A 20,015-nucleotide genomic window follows, 5' to 3' on the forward strand; every position below is an offset into this window, starting at 1 on the left:
ATAGATAAACCTTCCTTTAGGGCTGTTCAGTGATTAAATGTATCCCATCAAACATGCTTTTAAGACAAACTTTCTACTGCTACAATCCATTGTAAAACAAAGTCAGTTAAGCTTTTACAAGGATATTGCATATATGAACCACTCTTACATATCATTACCTCCTAGCAGGAGAATTTTAAACCAATATTAAGATCAAATTAATAAAAGATATCCCTGAAAAATGTAAGAAAGGTGAAAAAGCCAAACTTCTTTTCCTGCTCCTTAACAAGTGTACTTCATTTGCACAGGTTATGTCAGATGTTTTTAAAACAACATTAACATTTCAGTGCCGTTTCTAGTAAAAATAGCTTTCCAGAATAAGCAAGGAAGTTATATGCACGTTAAATGAAGAGCATTACTAAATACGTATCTCAGCTTTTACCTACTGTCAAGCTTCTTGAAAACAACAAAATATTTAAAGGATTATGAAAAACACTTTATATATTTCCTTTTCAAAGTAGACCGTAGTAGTAGTAGTATAGGCCAATTTTCAGATGTGATTATCCACAGTGACCTTTGTCCTCCATTTAAAAAGTATGGCACTGACCATGTTGAATAATATCTGAGCATGTACAACAGCTTTTAACCACGCTCAAGATGCATTATATAAGCAAATTAATCATTTCAATATTTACAAAATTATGAGCAGTTTGAACAACAAATCAGAGTAACACGTAACACAGTATTTATAACAGAATTGTGGGGGTGGTAGGCTTTTTTTTGTTGGGGGGTTGTTTGTTTTTTTTTTTTTTCCCAAACAGGGCACAAAACACAACCAGGTTTTTAACTATTCACACAATATAGGTCTTGTGAAAAGTCATTTGGAGATACATTCTCTCTGAAAATTAAGTGCTTGACCTACCTTGAACTGTAAGTTCTGCTTGAGCTTCAATCGTCTCATTTCCATTATCTGCTGTGCAGGTGTATGTGCCAGCGTCCTCCTCCGTAACCTCGCTGACCTCCAGACTGCCCCCCGCAAGCAGCAGCAATCTCCCATGGCTGTGCAAAACAGGACACACAGGTGACTCGATGGACACACAGAATTAAGCGGAGTGTCACCAGAGAAGTGCTGCCCTGGTTTCACCTGGGACAGTTCATTTTCTTCTTAGCAGCTGGTGCAGCACTGAGTTTGGGATTTGGTGTGATGACAGTGCTGATAGCACACTGATGGTTGTACTTGTTGCTGGGTAAATTTTATACTAAAGTCAAGGACTTTTCAGTTTCCCAGGCCGTGCCAGCAAGAAGGTGAAAGGGCACAAGAAATTGGGAGGAGGGACAGCCGGCCCGAACTAGCCAAAGGGATATTCCATACCATAAGGATGTCATGCTCAGTGTATGAATGGGGTGGGGTGGGGAGTGTTGGCTGGGGCCTCTCGATCCCTGCTTGGGGACTGGCAGGGCATTGATCAGTGGATGGTGAGCAAATGTATCATGCATCAACCTGTTTTCTTTTCTCCCTTCCCTTTGGATTTCATTCCTCTCCTCTTCTCCCTCTTTTTCATTGTTTTTGTTATTATTATCATTACTGTTTATATTGTTACTGTTGTCATTATTATTATTGTTGTTATTATTAATTTAATTTCATTTTATTGCATTTTTATTGTTTTTGTTGTTATCATTACTGTTTATATTGTTATTGTAATTATTATTATTGTTGTTATTAATTTCATTTCATTTCATTTCAATTATTAAATTGTTCTTATCTCAACCCTCTGGTTTTACATTCCTCCTGATTCTTCTCTCCATCCCTTGCGGGGGGTTGCGGGGAGTGAGCAAGCAGCTGCGTGGGGTACTTAGGTTACCACCTGGGGTTAAACCACAACCAACGCTCACAAGTCCTCTGCCTAAAATGTCTACATAAACTAAAGAAGTGTTTACACATAATGCTTCTGAGTGCCATTTACAGGGAACCATGTTAGAGAGAGGAATTTTTCAATAGATGACCAAATTCCATATTGTGGCTTTACATTTAAAATTAAGTTCAACTATATCAAATCCACAAGTGTAGCTCATCTTCCTGCACTTTCAGCTTCAGTTGTTCTTAATTAAATATGATTCAAGGTATTGAGACAATAGCAACTAGAACTTAAGAATGAAAATGAAATAACCTAACCACATCATTAAAAAAAAACAAACCAACCCACGCTTGCAGATACAGCTGGAATGACTTACTGCTTGAAAAGTTAAGTGAACCATAAAATGACAGACTTACGCCTGTACAACATAAGGAACAGTAACGTACATTTCATAATGTGTAGCAATTGGATCTTTGTAAAAAGATGGCCATTTCTGTCAGATGTAAGAATTCAGGATGGGAAAGCAGTTAAAAAAAAAAACTTCAAACACAAATCCATTGAAGTGACAAAGTTTTGGTACAGAATTTTCCCCCTCTGACTTGTAAAGGGGGTGTGTGTGTGTGTGTGTGTGTGTGTGTGTTTGTAATTCAGCCCATATAAACTAGCTGCTTTTTATGCCAAATGCAGTAGATGAACATAGCATTTTATGCTAAATGTAGTACCCCCAGCCTCCAGCCACATTCTCCTCCCATTGCAACCAGCGTTCCCCTTTATGTGATACAGGTTTGTACAAGAGGTTTCCAAGGTCCTTCATCACTCCAAGCGTCCACAACAAAATGCCAGTACCAGTACCAAAACCCCCAAGCTGAGACAACAAATCATGACTGGGTGCTGATCCAGCACCATTCTTATTCACAGCTGAAAAAAGAAAAGAAAAAAAAAAGTATACCTGATGGCTTCCTTTCTGGCATTACCAAGCAATGGCTTAGCAGGCAGGAACGGATTGCATTCTTTCAAAATATTAACTAAAAAGCACATTACAACAATTAACTTTTTTGGTCTCTACAGAGTGGCCAAGGTACAAAAATCAACCTAATTCCTTTCTCCACTTGAAATCTTAAGAGTAATTATGTTAGTAGAACCAATGCTTTTACCTGTTTAGAAAGGTAAATTGTTAGGACACAAACACTTTTGACTCACCTAATTACCACTAACATTGATTTACGATACTACTATAATTGTTGATCAAATTTCGGATGCAATACATTTAAAAGCAGAGCAAACAAAATCATTATTGGAATTAAGTGAAACAAACTAGTCTTAAAAGCATTCAGAGAGATGGTATCCAGGTATACCATAAGGAAAGGCATCCTGTTTCCATGATCTAGTAAAAGGAAGACTACAAAAACTTTGTTTTGCAAGAAGTGTAGGGAATCTGAGTGAAGATAGCAGTAAGTTTGAAAAAATGTATTAGGTACTTTAAAAGGAGGAATGCCTGAAAAAATAGTAGAGGAGTATGTGGACAGCACTGCCAACAGGTTCTAGGCTAAGAGAAAAACAACAAGAAGTTTGTCATTATAATCTGATTTAGAAACACGTAATAGTGGTTCAAGGACAGAAAGTAAGGCAACAAGAAAATACATCTCGGATTATCTAGATATGTATTTTATTGTCACTGCAGCCAAAAAAAGGCAGAAGCCTCTTATCACGGATAAGATAAAAATTAGTATGTAGAAAAAATAGGAGCTTTAGTAGTAACCAAAGATAGTGAAGGATGATCCACCTCCTATCTTCAGCAAGAAAAATTTGTACTAAGATGTGAACAGGACCTGCCAAAATTGTATCACTCTCCCCCTGCCTTGTATTCTACTTACCTGTATTCCGTCCAGGTAAATTAATTACATTTAAACCACACAAGTCTGTTGAAGTTAGCACAAAGAAACGGAACCTAGAAGCGTTGGACTATACCACCTCCAAGGCAAATCTGACCATCTGAGAAAGTTCTAAGACCATGTAACAAGATCTAAGAAAACGATGCTCTTCCCGAGTCTTGAACCTCTGTGACTGCACCTGGACACCGACAGCCCACGAACAAAGCAGAGCTTCACAAACACCGGCAAAGCAAACAGGAACAATGTCACTGAAGCGTATTTGTGAGAACGGCGTGTTAAATGTGTTAAGGCTGCACTAAAACCAGTCTGGAACTTGACACATCCATATATGCAGTTCCGTGTCTTCTTTTATTATGTAAAATAGCTTCTTTGATTATTTTTTGAGCATTCATGGTGAATTAAATTAATCTGAGTAGCATATAATCTGCTGAAGGCTAAGATGAAAGCAGAAAGAAATGGAGCCTATTCATGAATGTGCTAGAGCTATGAGAGACAGTCAGGGTACAGAACGGGGAGGAAGGCTGTGCAGGAAGAACTGACTGGATGCAAGAGGCCGAGACAAACAAAACTGCAGAGGAATGACAGAAGGCTATACACAGAATGTTGGTGTCATTTTGATGACATATAGTGCCTTTTTCTGGATATCCACCAGCTTCCATCATTAACCTTTTAAAAGCCACACGTGCCTTATTGATGCTCTTTTTCCCATTGCCAACCTCTGGGGAAGTGAAGCAACATCTGCATGGCCAGGCAGCAGACTATTATGGTTATTAACTAGCAATTAAGATGTTTACTAAAACTATTAAAAATTACTGGACATTGTCAAATTAGGCAACAAGAGTTTGTCATAAAGGATCTCACAAACTACTTGCAACATGGTAGCATTTGCATGAATTCTCCTTTTTGTCAAGAAACAAGGTTATACAGTTTTCAGCCATCTAAACTGTGTGCCGTGCTTTTATTCTCTTTGATTCTTTTCCTTAAGAAAACCTAGAGTTGAGTCCAGAGTTTACCAATATGTGATCCAACACAAGCTCATCACAGTTAAAAACATGGAAGAAAACAATCTGTCAGACTCCTTGGCGATTGCTTCTGTATGCATTAGCTGTGAAAGAGGTCTGGGCTTAAAGCAACAACTGCTTCTGTGATAAAGTAAAAACATCTTATTTTTGGAAGGACAATGAAGCACTGCCACATGAGTGAAGCAATCAGATTTCAGACACTGGAGACAAAGAATCAGCTTAATGTAAAAGGGATAACATAATTTAAAGTGTCATTAAAAACAAGAAAGATTGATCATTCAAATGTCAGGGAACAGGAAAATCAAATTCAAGCCTTTTATATGCATTCCATACAGCCCTCAGTTACACACTCATAATATACAATTACTTCAGCTACTTTGGATACCTAACTCGCATGCTTTTTTGTGTTTCATTATCACAAAATATAGCGAGCCTTTATTAATTTACTGCATTCAAACAGCCAGTTATACCCTGAGGTTTTGGCTTTTTCTTTCTCTTCTAAATTACTCTTCCCAAAACATCTTATAATCTATTTGCAGTCTTGGTAAAGTAAAGCAGATAAAATCAGACACTAAATTAGATTATTTTGTGGAATCTATTACCAGAAAAATCTCCATAATTACTCTGCTATGTTTAACCTTTACAGAATTGGGCAAGTGTAATTCACTTAATACAAATCGCTCAGACTGCCTTACAAACAGCAATATGCAATAATGAAAAATATCACACATTTGTGCAAAGTATTAAAGAAAAAACCCCCGCACTAAGAGTATGCATGTGATTGTACAATTAAGGACTTCATTTGAACGCATACAGCAACAGCATAAAATTAATGCTGCACATGCAGCCTCAGCTTTATGATCTCCTCACTTTAGAAAATGAATAGCCATACAACCACAATAGTTTTCAGTAGGTGTTTTTCAATGGCATAAAACTCTGCTATATGGAACAGCCCAAACGCACGAAGTTAGCTGTACTTCAATAGCCTTATTAAAATATAATGTTATCATTCAGAATCCTTTCAATTGTTTTTCAGATTTAGAATTTTTACAGATTTACTGTAGCTTTTTAAAGAATTTGTGGTACATGTATTTGTAACTTCTTCCATCTAAGTGTCCAAATAGAAATTGAGGTACAGAATATATGCTGTTTGAGCACATACTGATCCACACACTGGAAAGGTTTCAAAGCAGGACATCATCTTCCAAACATTTGAAACTGTACCTCCCCCCCTAAGCTCTTGAAAATCCATCTTGGCAGCCACCTCACCTGAAACTTCACTTTTCAATTTCAGAATTATCAAAAGCACAAAATTACTCCTGCGTTTGCTAAACAACAGACTCTCATGCAGTAGGATCCTTAGCCAGACAAGGCATTAAAAAAAAAAAAAAGAAAAAAAAAGTATGAAAGGCTCTAAGTTAGCAAAACCATTCAACCTGTATATAACATTTCCATTATAGCCTTTTATATCAGGTAATATTGACAATACAGTAGATTTTACTTTATAAGGTTTTCTGTAAAGGACATAAGATTTATTCCAATAGCTTCATACTTCAGTGGCTTTCCCCACTTCCTTCGATTTCTCTCAGTATTTCCTACATTCCTGGCAGAGATATTACTCATTGTGAGTTTACAGAGGAAATCCAGCTGAAAAAGTAGAATGTATATTCGCATTGCTGAACCACGTGTATGACGGGGTGGGTGTCCGTTCAGAGAGCCAGTCTTAAAGAACTGTATGAGCAGAGCAGTACACCCTGTATCACAAGATTGTACACACAAACACGTATGAGCCTAGGGGCTTGCCTCCTATTTGAAGTTCTAGTTTGGAGCTATAAGAACAGGCATCATAAATCTCATCCTAGAACAGGGTTTAAGCCTTTTCCTTCCTTTTCAAACAACGTATTTCTGAGAAAACTATTATATATCATAGAGATTACCAGCTTGACTAGTAAGCTGATCCAATGAAATGCTTTCATCATAAGTCAAATGTTTCTCTCAGTGACAGGCTATCGGGTCCAATTTTCAACTTTGAGATTTTTTTTTTAATCTCTGAAATTGTGAATATGCTAAAAAGGCATCAAAGGAGCAGACCGAAGCCAGGCAGCAATGCCGAAAGAAGGGCAGACCCATGGTGGAAGCGTGCAGAGACACTTTCCTCCAAACACTCTTACTCTTCGCAGGACTGAGACTTCCCCAAGTTCTGGTAGAACCTGGGTATTCATAGTCTTTGATGGACGACTTTATAACAAAAAAAAAAGTCAGCAGCGTAACTATCACATTTCTTCAAAATCTTTAACTTAACAACTCTGAAAGGATTCCTTCAAGTTCTAACAGTTTTACTATAATGGAAACATTTAGCATTGCATTAATGTCACCATTTTCTCACTCAACAATCAAAGCTCCCTGCTCTTTCACTCAAATTAGTTTGGAAAATATTTTATCACAGCAAACTGATTTCACAACATATTGCATTACAGGTTGCTTGTTTCAACAACTGCCAAGACTGCCACCATTAAAGTTTATTCATATTTATCTATTAACATAAATTTATTGCAGACTTTGACAAATACTCCATCAAATTTAAACACCTTCCCTTTTTTCAGGTCTTACAACAAACATTTAATTCCAAAACTCCACCAATCCCAATCCTTAATAATAATCTATTTTTCCTATAAATACAGATTCCTATACATATTCTCCTTTGCAATACGGCCTGAAAGGAAAATACTTAATTTTGTATTAGATTAATTGCCACAGTTAAAAAGACAAAAGTAAAAATAAGGTTGCATGCCTAAATCACTTAACAAGGGGTAAAAATTAGAGACCCACCTGACCATGCTATCTGAGTTTTGTTTCCTAACCCCATACATACACACAGCCATGTATCAATACATATGTATATACATGTGTGTACATCTACACATATGTATGTTACTGTCTGCAGTGTGTGCACAGAGACAAAACCCATGACATTTAAGAGCTTTTCCCAGGCACAAGGTACATTAAAACCTGTTCAGTTGAAAGGATCATTGGGGGGGGTGGGGGGGTTTAAAAGAAAAGCCATGCTAATAAGAGAAGTCTTACTTTTATATCAAAAAGGGATTTTAAAACAAATTAAATGTGATTTAATTTGTAATTACATTAACAGACCATGCATAACAAGCTGAGGCACTTATTTTGGAACAGTCTAACTGCAGGCTTTACTCCAACAAAGAATCTTAATTTTTAGTTCTAGAGATTTTCCAGTTCCTATTCAAAAGAATAATATGATAGGTGTCAAGGTAAAAGGAGTTTAAGAACTTTTTCTTGCCTGCTGCTTGAATCTCTTCTCTGTTAAGTCATAGTCATGAGCAGCAGACAGATTTTGGTGATTTAACAACAATGAAGGAATATTACTCTTACATAGTGAAAAAGAAATCAGATTTTCTCCTTTACCTACGTTAAAATTAAACTCTATAATGAGCACACATTTCACTAAGAAATCCATTTCATCAGCAAGGTAACTTTACTCACTCATCTTCAGCCAGACCAGAAAGGTTCTGTACTGTAGTAAGTCAAAACAAATAAAATTTTCATTGTTCAAAACTCTTACCTACTCCTTTTTGGTCTGCTTTTGAGCAGAAGAAAACAGTTATTTCAAATGGAAGAGGAATATTTCTTTGTCTTTTCAACTTTATCCTCCCTAGTGAATACACACCCAGAGGGTGCAACAACCAGCCAACTCCAGGACCAGAGGCCCCTGCAGCCCCACGCTGGCGAGAGGCTTTCCTGGGCTCGGCAGAGAACACGCACAGCTCATTTGGTGCCAGAGCAGAGAAGTGTTTACTAAAACGATGTTTGGGGACAACTGTCAGCCTTTTGGCTCCTGCTGCTGCCTCAGCGCAGTGTCCATGTGATGACAGAACGATGCTCAAGTAAGAGTGGCTTCAAGCAAGGAGCTGGTGACAGCAGAGAGGAACCGCTCAGAGCTCTGACTGCCCACACAGACACCCCGGCACGCGGCTCACAGAGCGAGTTGTACAGCTGGAACCCCTTCTTGTAACAAAGGGACGTACTGCTAAAAACTAATGTTAAATATTCTGAAAAATCAGGTCTACATGGTTCAAACTGTGCACATAAAAATATCAAATATGTTTACTAATGTTATGCCTCAGGTCCCCAATAAAATTTCTCACTCTGAATTTTGAAATGAAAAATATTTGTGAAGTCCTCTGAGATTATCACGACAGCCTGCACAGCTGTATTCAGAGCAGGATTTGAAAATTTACGGTCTATATATATTAAAAAAAAAAAAAAAAAAAAAAGAAACAAATAAAAAGGAGACCTCTTTAGTAACTAAGCTTAAAGCCCACATAAAGCACTGAATGGGACATAACCTACAGAAGGATGGAGCAAGGGGGGGCAAAGCAGCAAAAATGTATAAAAATATGGACATGACATCATTTTACATACAAGAAAAACAAATTAGGATCTTACCAGGCACATTTATTCTGACATTTCTTCAGATTTGATTGTGCAACTCTAATGAGTCTGTACCATCCTTTGTATGTGAGCGATTTCTTATATTTACAAAATAATATGAATCTAAATCATATGCCATCAGATTGACATCAACACAATTTCTCAGTGGTATTAGAACTGTTAGTCATTACCCACGGAAGTTTGTATTCTCAAAAAAAGACAGTTCAAATTACAAGCCCCTAGATTTCTTTAATTTAAGAACTGACAAAAGAAAGATATATTACTATTACTGGTCCTGTTGAGAGACCTGCACATTCCTTTAGCCGTTTTCTGTTTCAGCCATGCCACAATATAATTTACCTCTCATTGCTTCACAATTAACTTCTTCCTGCATTAATCTCACCACTGACTTTGAGGGACATTGAGAACATTCAAGTATCTGTTTGTAGCTGGACCAAAATTTTCTTGGTAAGATTTGTTCTGCTTTCTTATACATACCATCTACCACACTATTTTGAATTAATACACAATGACAATGTGTGATAGAGCAGTTTTCACTTAATGCATTCCTGAAAGACCACAATTTTTTTTTAATCATGCCTAACACTTTAATATTTTCTTTTAATGACAAATTATGAAATTCTGCTTTAAACACTTATTATTAAATTCTTATGGAACACTTAGACTCATACTGGCCATTTTCATTGCAGAAAGAGTAATACAAGTGCAGGGCTTTGGACACGTAATATGCCAACATGAAGAAGTCTTAGCTTTTCTGCAGCGTCCTTATTCCCTTAATTGCTTCTTTTACTCCAGCAGCAATCTAAAACTAGTACATTTTTAATAACCCTTCTGCTTCAAATAAGATTTCTTGGTTTCAATGTCTGCAAAAAAAAAATACGAGATTGTTCCGCAAGTGTCATGAGCTAGCATACGTGTCATAACAGTCTAGAAGCTCTCCAGCATTTGAAAACTAGCTTCTATTTTCCTGGTTTAAAATTCAGTAGAAAGCAAGTTCTGCACCGATCTGAAATCATAACTGGCTGGATTCCTGCCATTATATTAAGATATATGTGTTAGCCATTACTCACCCTTCTGTTACAAGCTCTTCTTCGTTTCTTGTCCACTTGATATATGGAGCTGGAAATCCTACAGCAACACATGGAAAAACTGCACTTTGCCCAGTCAGTTTAGTGAGTGAAGAGGGCTGCCTCACAAACATCAAGTTCTGTGGCACCTCTGGATCTGCAAATATTTTGTAAAGGACAAAGTTGTTACCAGACGCAAAATCAGAAGGTGATCATATTAATAAAAAAAACCCTCACACATGAAACATCCAATTTCTTTCCTGCTTCTTCACAGGACTGAGTCACCATCTTACCTACACAAATGGTTTTCTGTAAGAGACTCTCCCAGCCTCCCGCATGAACAGCTTTTTATCATTTCCTCCAGACATGCCAAATGGTACACCACCATCAGGATTCTGACTCTTCAAACTCCCTGGGAAACAATTTTTGCTAAAAGCTACAGCCCTGAAACTGGAACTTCCACCAGCTAGTAAAGACTTATAAAAGAAAGGTACAGGCTTGACTTTGTCTAGCCAACCTCGGGCAATCTCCTGACTTCATCAGGTAGCTGCCTGAGAAAGTGCTTTTACACACTGGAAAATGAAATTAATGCAGCAGAAAGCCAACACAAAGCGAAATAAAGTTAACTAGATAACTTGCTTGCTGAAGCAACAACACAAGCTTTATATTAAAACAAAAATCCACTACTGTCTTTAAACCTTATGGAAACAGTGAACCCTCTGAATTAGTTTTGGTTTTGCTTTGAATGGACGCTTTTGTTTCTTTGTTCCTCCCTTAAGAACAAGCACCACCAAAGTGCATATTTACTCATTTATTTACTACAAGAAAAGGCCATTTTGATTGTGAGAATTGAAAACATATACCCACCCAGTAAAGGCTGTCCAGCAATCTACTCTGAACTACCACAAGTAAACACTCAGAAAGGGCTATTTTTCTACTTTCCTAAAAATATCCATGACTCTTCAAAAAGTAACATTGGGAAAAAGGTTCTAAAATCAATTTTAACTAGAACTGTGAGCAATTCATCAAGGGGCCTCAGCAACAGCTGGACAAAAGATGCAGTTTGTACCCTTTGTCACTGCAGTAACTTCAGCATGTGCTTTGCACCATAACTGGAGTAAATGAGTTCCTACATACCAGCTACAGCCTTTCTGCTGTTAGTTATCCCAACTCTTTCTGCCAACTTCTCAAAACACCCCACTGTTTACATTGCATTAATTGCTGTCTTCTCTGTACTCAGATGTGCACTTACACGTTTGATGACAGCTAAGCTCTAGAACTGGACAAGCGCTCAAACTATTTTTGGCCACCTCATCAGGGCAGGCTATTCTGTACCTACGCAATTTTTGCTCTCTGAGGCTCATTTGGTGTCTTATCACAGACATATCTGGCCCCTGTCTCACCCAGGACCTATGCAATAGTTGCAGGAATTTCTGAAAATTGTTGGGTTTGGTTTTCTTCAGCTCAAAATGCTAAAAATAATAACCAAGCATTTATGGCAATAAGCTAAGGGCATGCACATGCCCCAAGGTGTAACACGATGAGGTTGCCAAGGTATTTGTGAGAACCAGGCCTGGAGACAACCTTAGAGCGATCCTGGATCCCGCCATCTGCCTCAGGCCCACACACAAACGATCACAGCGGCCCTGCCCATATTCCCTGTTAGAAGGAACTCGTCTGCTTGCTCCAGAAATAAGACCATGTGTGAACAACAGGTGGGTAACGCAGTGGGAGTGACCTGGAGTAGCATATGGAGCAAGCCAAGTTGCAAAAAATGGGTAACAGATTGCCAGCAAGCAATCATTACACTAGGGAGAGGAGTCAGTATGAATCACTTGAACTCATTAATGCTCTATAGCTCCCCAAAACACGCTCGGTTTTCAGGTCAACAGGAACTGGATTCAAAAATTAAGTGATTTTCTTCCTTGCATTCCTGTATGTGAAAGTACCTGCTATTAAATAGCAGGGCTCAGAAATGCATCCTCCTGCTCGGGGGCAGATGAAGGGCAGACTGAACACTCTATGGAAGCTTGCTATCAGAGAAAGTAAAGCATTGTCTGTGGACACAAATCTGTGCGATGCAAACGCACATTGGGTGTATTTCAAACATTTAGAGGCAGAGCAGTGGGGTCGCTGTTCGACACACTATTTAAAAAGGGAATAAAATGAATGAAGAACAGATTAATTCAAATCCTTCCTTCAAAACCATCTCAGACCAAACAATCAATTATGGGGCCACTCAAGATTAATACAGCTTTCTGTTCAACAGTTTAATCCCACTTAAAAAAAAAAAATGCCTGCTGGGAGGGATTTCAGAAAACTTCACTATCGACACTTTCAGACTCATGACCAAGCAAGAAAACAGCATTACTTGTACTCCCTAATAGAGTTATATTTAATTACTTTTAGCAAAACATTACAAAAGCAAGTAAGCTATATCTAGAGCCAAAAGAATTTGAAATATCAACACAATATGGAAGTTTATCAGGAAATCTTCAATTGCCAAAAATCAGAAAAGTCTTAAGTGTTCACCTGAGAGGCCACAAAAACACGAAGGCAAACCAAAATAAAATAATTCAATTAAGTATCTTTTCCAAAAGCGCTATTCTTCAAAAAACACATCTTTAGTTGAAGAAAATATAAGGCTTTCATTTCAGAAAGGCTATAGAACTCAATGAAACAAATTTCTACTTTAAGCAGGATTAATTTGTAAAGATAGCAAACACATCAGTTTCAAAGAGCATTGCCATTGTAGAATTTGGGTATTTAAAAGTATATTTTGGCATTTTAAGTAGAAATGTGACATAGTCATGAAAAACAGAAATACTCATTGATAGAGATCTCTGAAGAAGCCACCACCTGCTTGAAGTTGCCAACACTAGGTCAGGCCAACCATGACATTGCCCAACCTAGCCCTGAAAGCCTCCAAAGGTGAAAGTTCAGCAGCCCTCTCTGGCAGTTCTCCAAGCAGTAAAAATTGAATCAGAATTCCAACATGAAGACTAATTCAGAGAGACAGCATAAAGTTCTGCAAATAATTAAGAAAACCCATACAAAACACAGGTCATATTTCCCTAGTTTGGGAAAGTGCAATTCACATTCTTGTTGGCTTCTTGGTCAATTTCCAAAAAATTTTGTTAGAACATCTGGTGACCACGGCTCTGTGCAATAGTGTCATTTGAAACAGAACACACCAAATGTACAAACAGTTTACATCAGGACTGATCTTTTCTTACTAAAAAAAATCTAAACATTTCAGAACAATAGGCATAGCTAAACCTTTCAGAATAAAGTCATTCCCCTTTTGAGGGTCTGGAGACTTCCCAAAAGGGTCCAGTGCTTAAGGACTCAGAACTTCCTAAATATTGGGACAATTTAAAGTGCCTCAGCTTAAGCATCCCAAGAACAACAGACTAAGCAACAATTTATTTTGTAAATTTCAACAGTATTTTAAATATAGGATTCAAGCCTGAGAAACTTCAAAATCCCCAAACGTTTGTAATCAAAGAAACAGGCAATTCCCTCTTCATAACATGTCACAATGGAAGCGTATTACTAGTGACTTTTTAAAAGCAGTCTTTTCCAGAAAGTCCTTAAAAGCTACATTATTAAGTATGGCAAAAAACTATGTGCATGTCTCCGACCTATCTCCAACCACTGCAAAAACCTCAGACACTGGTAACCAATTTTGCTTTTGTTTGCCAAGTGCAAGATACAGGCTGGTCTTCCCAAGGGCCAAAATCCTTTAGCTGAAGTGCCTACACTCATTTTAAGCTACTTTGAAAAAAACCCAACCACTAGCTTCCACAACACACATCATGCTTAGTTCAACAAAAAGTACACAAAAATGCAACAGCGCGGATTCTCACATGTTCCCATTTGTAAGTACTCATTAGGTTTTTCCTCCTATCGGTCAATTAATTTTTTAATTATTAATTTTAAAAAGAAAAATAGCTCAACACCTGGAAGAATTTTGAGCTCTGCTTCGTCACTGTATTTGGGGGTCCCACCACTTTCAATGATGCAGCGATAGAGTCCTCCATCTGTATCAGTAGCATTGCTAATAATTAGAGCTCCACTTGGTAACTTAAATACACGGTCATCCAGAAAGACTGGCTGGCGATCCTGCTCCCACCTCACGAACGGTGCAAGGTCAACATTGACTTCACAGTTAAGGATTGCACTGTTGCCTTTATAGACAGATGATGATTCTGGCTGACTGGTGAACCTGGGAAGGCCTGCAAATACAAAATAGAAAAGTTAAATAAGTACTGAATTAGAGATATTCTGAAGTTGACACCAAAGCTGTGAAGTCCAAGTCAAGATTTATGAATGTAGCTTAAAAACAATTAAGCTGTTCTCCAACTCTAAAAATCTTAACATTTGATAGTACAATGCTAAACACAGCTGGTGTAAAGGCAAATAAAGCCAATACTAAAAGTACTGATTTAAAAACAGAAGTCATTTTAGAAGCAAGCAATTGTTGACAACGAAACAAAAGTCCTCTAAATTGGGAGGAGACATGCAAGTAACCTCTGCTGCCTTCGCCAGTGCTGCTGCTATCCTTATGGAGTGTATCGCACAGAAGTGGCAAAACCCAGGCGCGTGCCTGCCTGGTACCCCCAGTAAGCACCCTCGGAACTGCATCCTGCGACTGCTGCTGATCCACCGCAGCGGCATGCAGATGCCCTCTAGCACTCACTCAGCAGACAGGAACAAGGAGAGAGCTCGGATGGCTACAGTCACCCAGCTTACCACCCACAGCTACACAACGCCTTAAGGTAAAGCTGCATTTGTTTGTGTGCTAATACTTATCCTTCTCCTGTTAGTGTACCTGAGAACCAAGTTTCTCCACAGCATAACACAAAGCTACCACTGCCATGAGGACCCAGCAGCTCTGCACAGCGAATATGTCACCTTTTGAGTAAAAAAGTTCTCCAGAAATGCCCGAAGTCCACTGAACGGCTTCAGGTCTGGGCTGGGTGGCCATGTCGCAGTGTTGGCAGTGGCGGAGCTGCCAAGGTGGCCTCTGTGAGAACTGTCTGGAGCTCCCCATGCCAGCCGTGGCTGGGGCTGGTTCCAGCCCTTTCCACAGCAGCCCCACGGAAGCCACAGCTGAGCCAGCCAGCACAGCTGGCAGCACCTCTGGGGGAGCTGTCCAAGAGGCATGAGGGAAGTGTGAGAAACAGCCCCGGCAACAGGCAGGGCACGACAGGAGGCAGGAGAGGAGGAGGAGGGCAGCTCCAGGTGCCACCCGGGGGAAACCAGGGTGGACCAGGAAGCAGAAGAACTGGGAATGAAGGCGGGAAGTTGAACCTGGGAAATGGGAAGAGGGCAGGGAGAGGTATTTTAGGTTTTGCCTTTGTTTTCTTACATCCAACATTATTTTAATTAGCAAGAAATTAAATTAGTTTTCCCCAAGTCGAGGCTGTTTTTAACTGCTGAGTGAGCTCCCTGTCTCGACTCACAAACTTTTAAATCTTCTTTCCTCTCCCTCCACCTTGCTGAGAAGCAGAGAGAGAGAGCAGCCGGGTGGGCAGCCAGCAGCCAGCCAAGGCCAACTCACCACAAGTATTTTGCACAACTTCCCATAAAGGGGAAATGGGACAGGAAAATGAAAAGCCTCCTCACTCTCCATTTCCCATGGTGGTGAGCTGTATTATCAGCTCTCCCTTCCGTAATCTGCGCAGAGGTGGTTGTGTGGTCAACACTGACATGGGGCAAGGCACAGCTTGCTTGCTGCAGTAATGAAGTAAAAGTTTCATTCTTTTTTATGCTCACACTGAAAACTATTATTGCCACAGAAACAGCCTGTCAGTACTCTTAACATCTTACCTTTCCCTCTCAATAGCACACAGCTTCAAGTACGTACTATGATTTTTTCTTTAAATTTATCATAAACTGTATGCCTTCAATATAAAAGAAGAAAGGTAGGACTCCAGGTTGCACAAATTAAACCATCCTAGTACAACTATTCAAGCATGAGAATGGAACCTGGCTGGGAAGCAGCAGGCTCTGGTAACCTCTAATTCAATGCTGCTACACATAGCCAAGACCTCAGGTAAGAAAGCACAAACACAAGCTCTCTTCACAGGTGGTACCTCATACTCATGATTATACATGAATGAGGCTGGGACAGTTTAGGTCAGCTCTCACCTTTCCCACTTGTTTTAGTAAGCCTAAAGGTGAAGTCCCTTATTCACTATCTTCCATGTTCAAAAGCTTGACCTAACTGGAACAATTCTCACTTATCTCTTGTCAAGATGATTCTTCTATATTGTTTTAAACACTCAACTCATTTCCAAACAGTTCAACTCAACATTTTTATAAGTCTCACTTAACACCCATCAAGAACGCACTGAGATTTTAACAGCACTAAGACCCATTTTTCTGTATTTATCAATTTATTTCTTAAATACCTAGTTCAGTGTTTTGCAAATCTTTCTTCCTTTAAAAAGGGATAATAAATAACCACTCGATCAGGGACTTTAATTTGATGGTGAAGTATGCAAAATACCCATGGATGAAAAACACTTCATGGCTCTTCAATATGAAGGGGCAGAAAAGGGGCGGGCGAGTTCTCTACCTCTTGTGCCTCCGTTTTCTAGTGAAGTGCTCCTTATCAGTTACATAGCGGTGCCAGAACTCCCATCTCCTGCAGTCTTCCCTGTCCATATGCAGTATATTTGACTGCCTAAGAAAGAATCTGTAACATATATTTCTTCAGTTAAATGGTACTTTCTGTTGTTTCCAGCTTGAATCCCTATGTACTTTCAAGGAAAACCCACAGGTTTTTTGGTTTGCTTGTTATTTAAACTGTCTGATCTCGCTCTCCAAATTTTGCACAAATCTTTGGAGAAGCAGCACGAAGAAGCAGCTGGTATCACATGTTCAGGCTTTTCTCACTTGAATGAAAAACATCTTTACTTGGACTGTAGAACTGTTCACTAGTAGCACCCACTTAAGTACAAACTTTAATACATACTTTTCATAAAACTTTTATATATATTTCTCCCATAGAAAAGTAAGTCTGAACCAAGCCAACAGCACCAACTCTGGTGCTCTACAATCAAAGCCAACCACAGAACAGAGTTATTTGAGCAAACCCATGAAACACTATCTTCACATCCCGTATTAAACATAAGATCTATAATAAAAGACCAAAATCCACAAACTCTCATGTGCTGCCATGTGAAAAATCAAAAATGTTAATGCAATGAGAAGCAGCAGCGTATGTGCTCTCCAGCTGTGGCTAGCCTGATGTTATAGAGGGAAAACAAACTGAATGTAAGACATATATATAATTGGGGAGGAGCTACAAAACCAGAGACTTTCACAATCCTTCAGAATAGCTGTGCTGCCTGGCACGTTACATTTCAAACATACAGATCACTTCTGTGTTGTCAAGTAATTCCTTCCATAACCTTCTACGGGTCCATCTCCAAGCATTAACATACTTTCTCCCCTCTTGAAATACTACCTGGAGGCTCTTTCCACAACTTCATTCCTCTGAGAAGAAAGGTTCTAGTTTCCCCTTCCAGTGTATTTACAACCAACTTCTAAGTCCTTTGATCGTGACCTTGTTTTGGTATCATTTTGCATCTTTGATATTTATCTATTACTCCTTCCCCCTAAGGTATTAATAGGAAGAAAAATCATAGCTTCTTTCAACTTTCCTTCTGCTTAATGAAGCTACAATCTTTAGTTTCTTTTCCTCATTCCCCTAAACATTCTATCCATCTTTAAGACTCATAATTGTGGAATCATGTGGTTGGGAAGGGACCCACTCAGTGCAGTCAGCTACAAGGTCAGAGCTGGTTAGTCAGGGATTTGCCCAGTCAAATCTCAAAAATCCCTCTGGATGGAAACAGCGCAACCTCTTGGGCAACTTGTTCTACCACATGATTGTCTTCACAGTGAAGAACTTTCTCCTTAAACCTAGTCAGAAACTCTTTTGCTTCAATTGATATCCAATGCCTCTTACTCTACCACCATGCACCACTGGCAGAATGACAATGAGACAGCGGAAAAATTGAAGTGTCTATTGTAATTTAATATCACAAACATCCACGGAAATGTAACAAAATTGCTTCTCTGTCTCTACTGAAAAGATCTTCCCAAAAGACTTATCAATCACATTAGCTCTCTGCACCCTGGCAGGTTACACTCAATCCCACAGTCCACCAAACAGCCTTCTTTTCTCTCATAAACTCACCAATCCCTCTGTCCCAGCTTCGCAGAATACCAAGAGTATCACTGTATCTGCTCGACTTTGCACACTACGCTAATGTTTCACCATTATTCTGCCTACAGCACCATTTAATTCTTCAGACCACCCAGGCCACAACGAGAGTATCAAGATCTCCTAAATTTGCCACACTTGCTAATTCTGCAGGTAAACACTTCGTTCTTACAGCAAAATGACTGATGAGGATGTTAAACAAAATCCTTCTACACTCTAGTCTCTGAGGCATCTTTCCATTCTGAAAATCTCCCTCTCTATAGAACCCATTAAATTTTCATAATTATCTCAGATTCTTATCAATCTCAATATTCTCATTTAAATTTCTATCATTTTTACTTTTAATAATTTCTAACGGGATAGCGTATCAAAAGGCTGTGTTGTGGCATGCCCACTTATTAGAGTGCTCTAACACATCAACTGCTCCATCAAGAAACTCAGATGCAAACCACAGACATAAGTCAAGCTACAGTTTAGCCTTCTTTCCACTTTCCTGTCTTAATGACACTGATTCAAAATCCCTTTAAAAGGGCACAGTGTTGAGATCAGACTAATTGGTCTATGATCACCCCTTGCCTTTTTGGACAGACATTCCATATCAGTTATTCTTCAAGAAAAACGTACTAGCCCTTGGATTCACAATTCACGAGAAATCTTTACTAAGAGACCTGCATATTAAGCCATTTCTTTCACCAGCCTGGAACAGAGTCCTGGACCTCCTTGTTTTGCCAGATGAGCACCATGACTCCTGTTTTCACCTCAGCTGTTGCAATCTCTTTACCCTGTACAATCACTACACTGGCAACCTATGCTACAAGCAAGAATGTAATCGGAAGAGTAAAGCCCTGCAGTTTCTAACAGAAAGCTCAACTATGCCTTATTTTAAATCCCTTACTAGTACCACTAACTTTTTGGACAAGACAGGCATTGTGTATTCTGTTGTGTGCAGGTGCTCCATTAAGGTTAAATATGCTTTATTTAAGATGGTTTCATTACTCACTAGTAATGAAATTACAGTTCATTTTCTAGGTCATCTTAAAAGCCACTAAAACGCTTATTTGATCAGTCCTGTGTGTTTTTAAAACATGTATTTTCACCTAGGCTATAATTTTGTCCTAAAGAGTAATTTTGTCTTATTCTACAATTATTTGCAATTTGCACTACTTAAAACTTCCACTGTGCAGGGGGACCCTTTTGCTTTAGCCAACAGACAACCACAAAACAATAATGAAGTATTACAAAAGGTGCTCTAAATATAAGCCTTAATTGCTATTAATTCTGAGAGCTGTTTATACAGAGAGTAACAGGCCCCAGAGTGCTGGCCTACCTTCTGCAGCAGCAGACTACTAGAAAATACCCTTTCATCTACTAGTCCAGAAACTTTCCGTTACAGAGTTTCTCTTTTCCTCCTCAAAACATCAATCGACTTATAAGCCTGTATTTCCTTAAACTTTCTATAATAATTTTCAAATGCA

The 20,015-nt window shown here is 38.9% G+C and overlaps 1 protein-coding gene across 9 annotated transcripts in view; it reads right to left on the minus strand.

Moving 5' to 3' along the window:
• The window catches only part of NEO1 (neogenin 1), a 212,119-nt gene that overhangs the window by 110,408 nt on the left and 81,696 nt on the right, over nucleotides 1-20,015 (minus strand). For all 9 annotated transcript variants that reach the window (XM_056345733.1, XM_056345732.1, XM_056345735.1 and 6 more), the window contains exons 3-5: nucleotides 14,261-14,536; nucleotides 10,302-10,455; nucleotides 902-1,038 (exon numbers count right to left, since the gene is read on the minus strand). In XM_056345733.1, the coding sequence (XP_056201708.1) occupies nucleotides 902-1,038; nucleotides 10,302-10,455; nucleotides 14,261-14,536 (567 nt within the window). The remainder of the gene's footprint in view (nucleotides 1-901; nucleotides 1,039-10,301; nucleotides 10,456-14,260; nucleotides 14,537-20,015) is intronic.

The sequence above is a fragment of the Falco biarmicus genome, chromosome 7 (genome assembly GCF_023638135.1).
Source record: "Falco biarmicus isolate bFalBia1 chromosome 7, bFalBia1.pri, whole genome shotgun sequence".
NCBI lineage: Eukaryota > Metazoa > Chordata > Aves > Falconiformes > Falconidae > Falco > Falco biarmicus.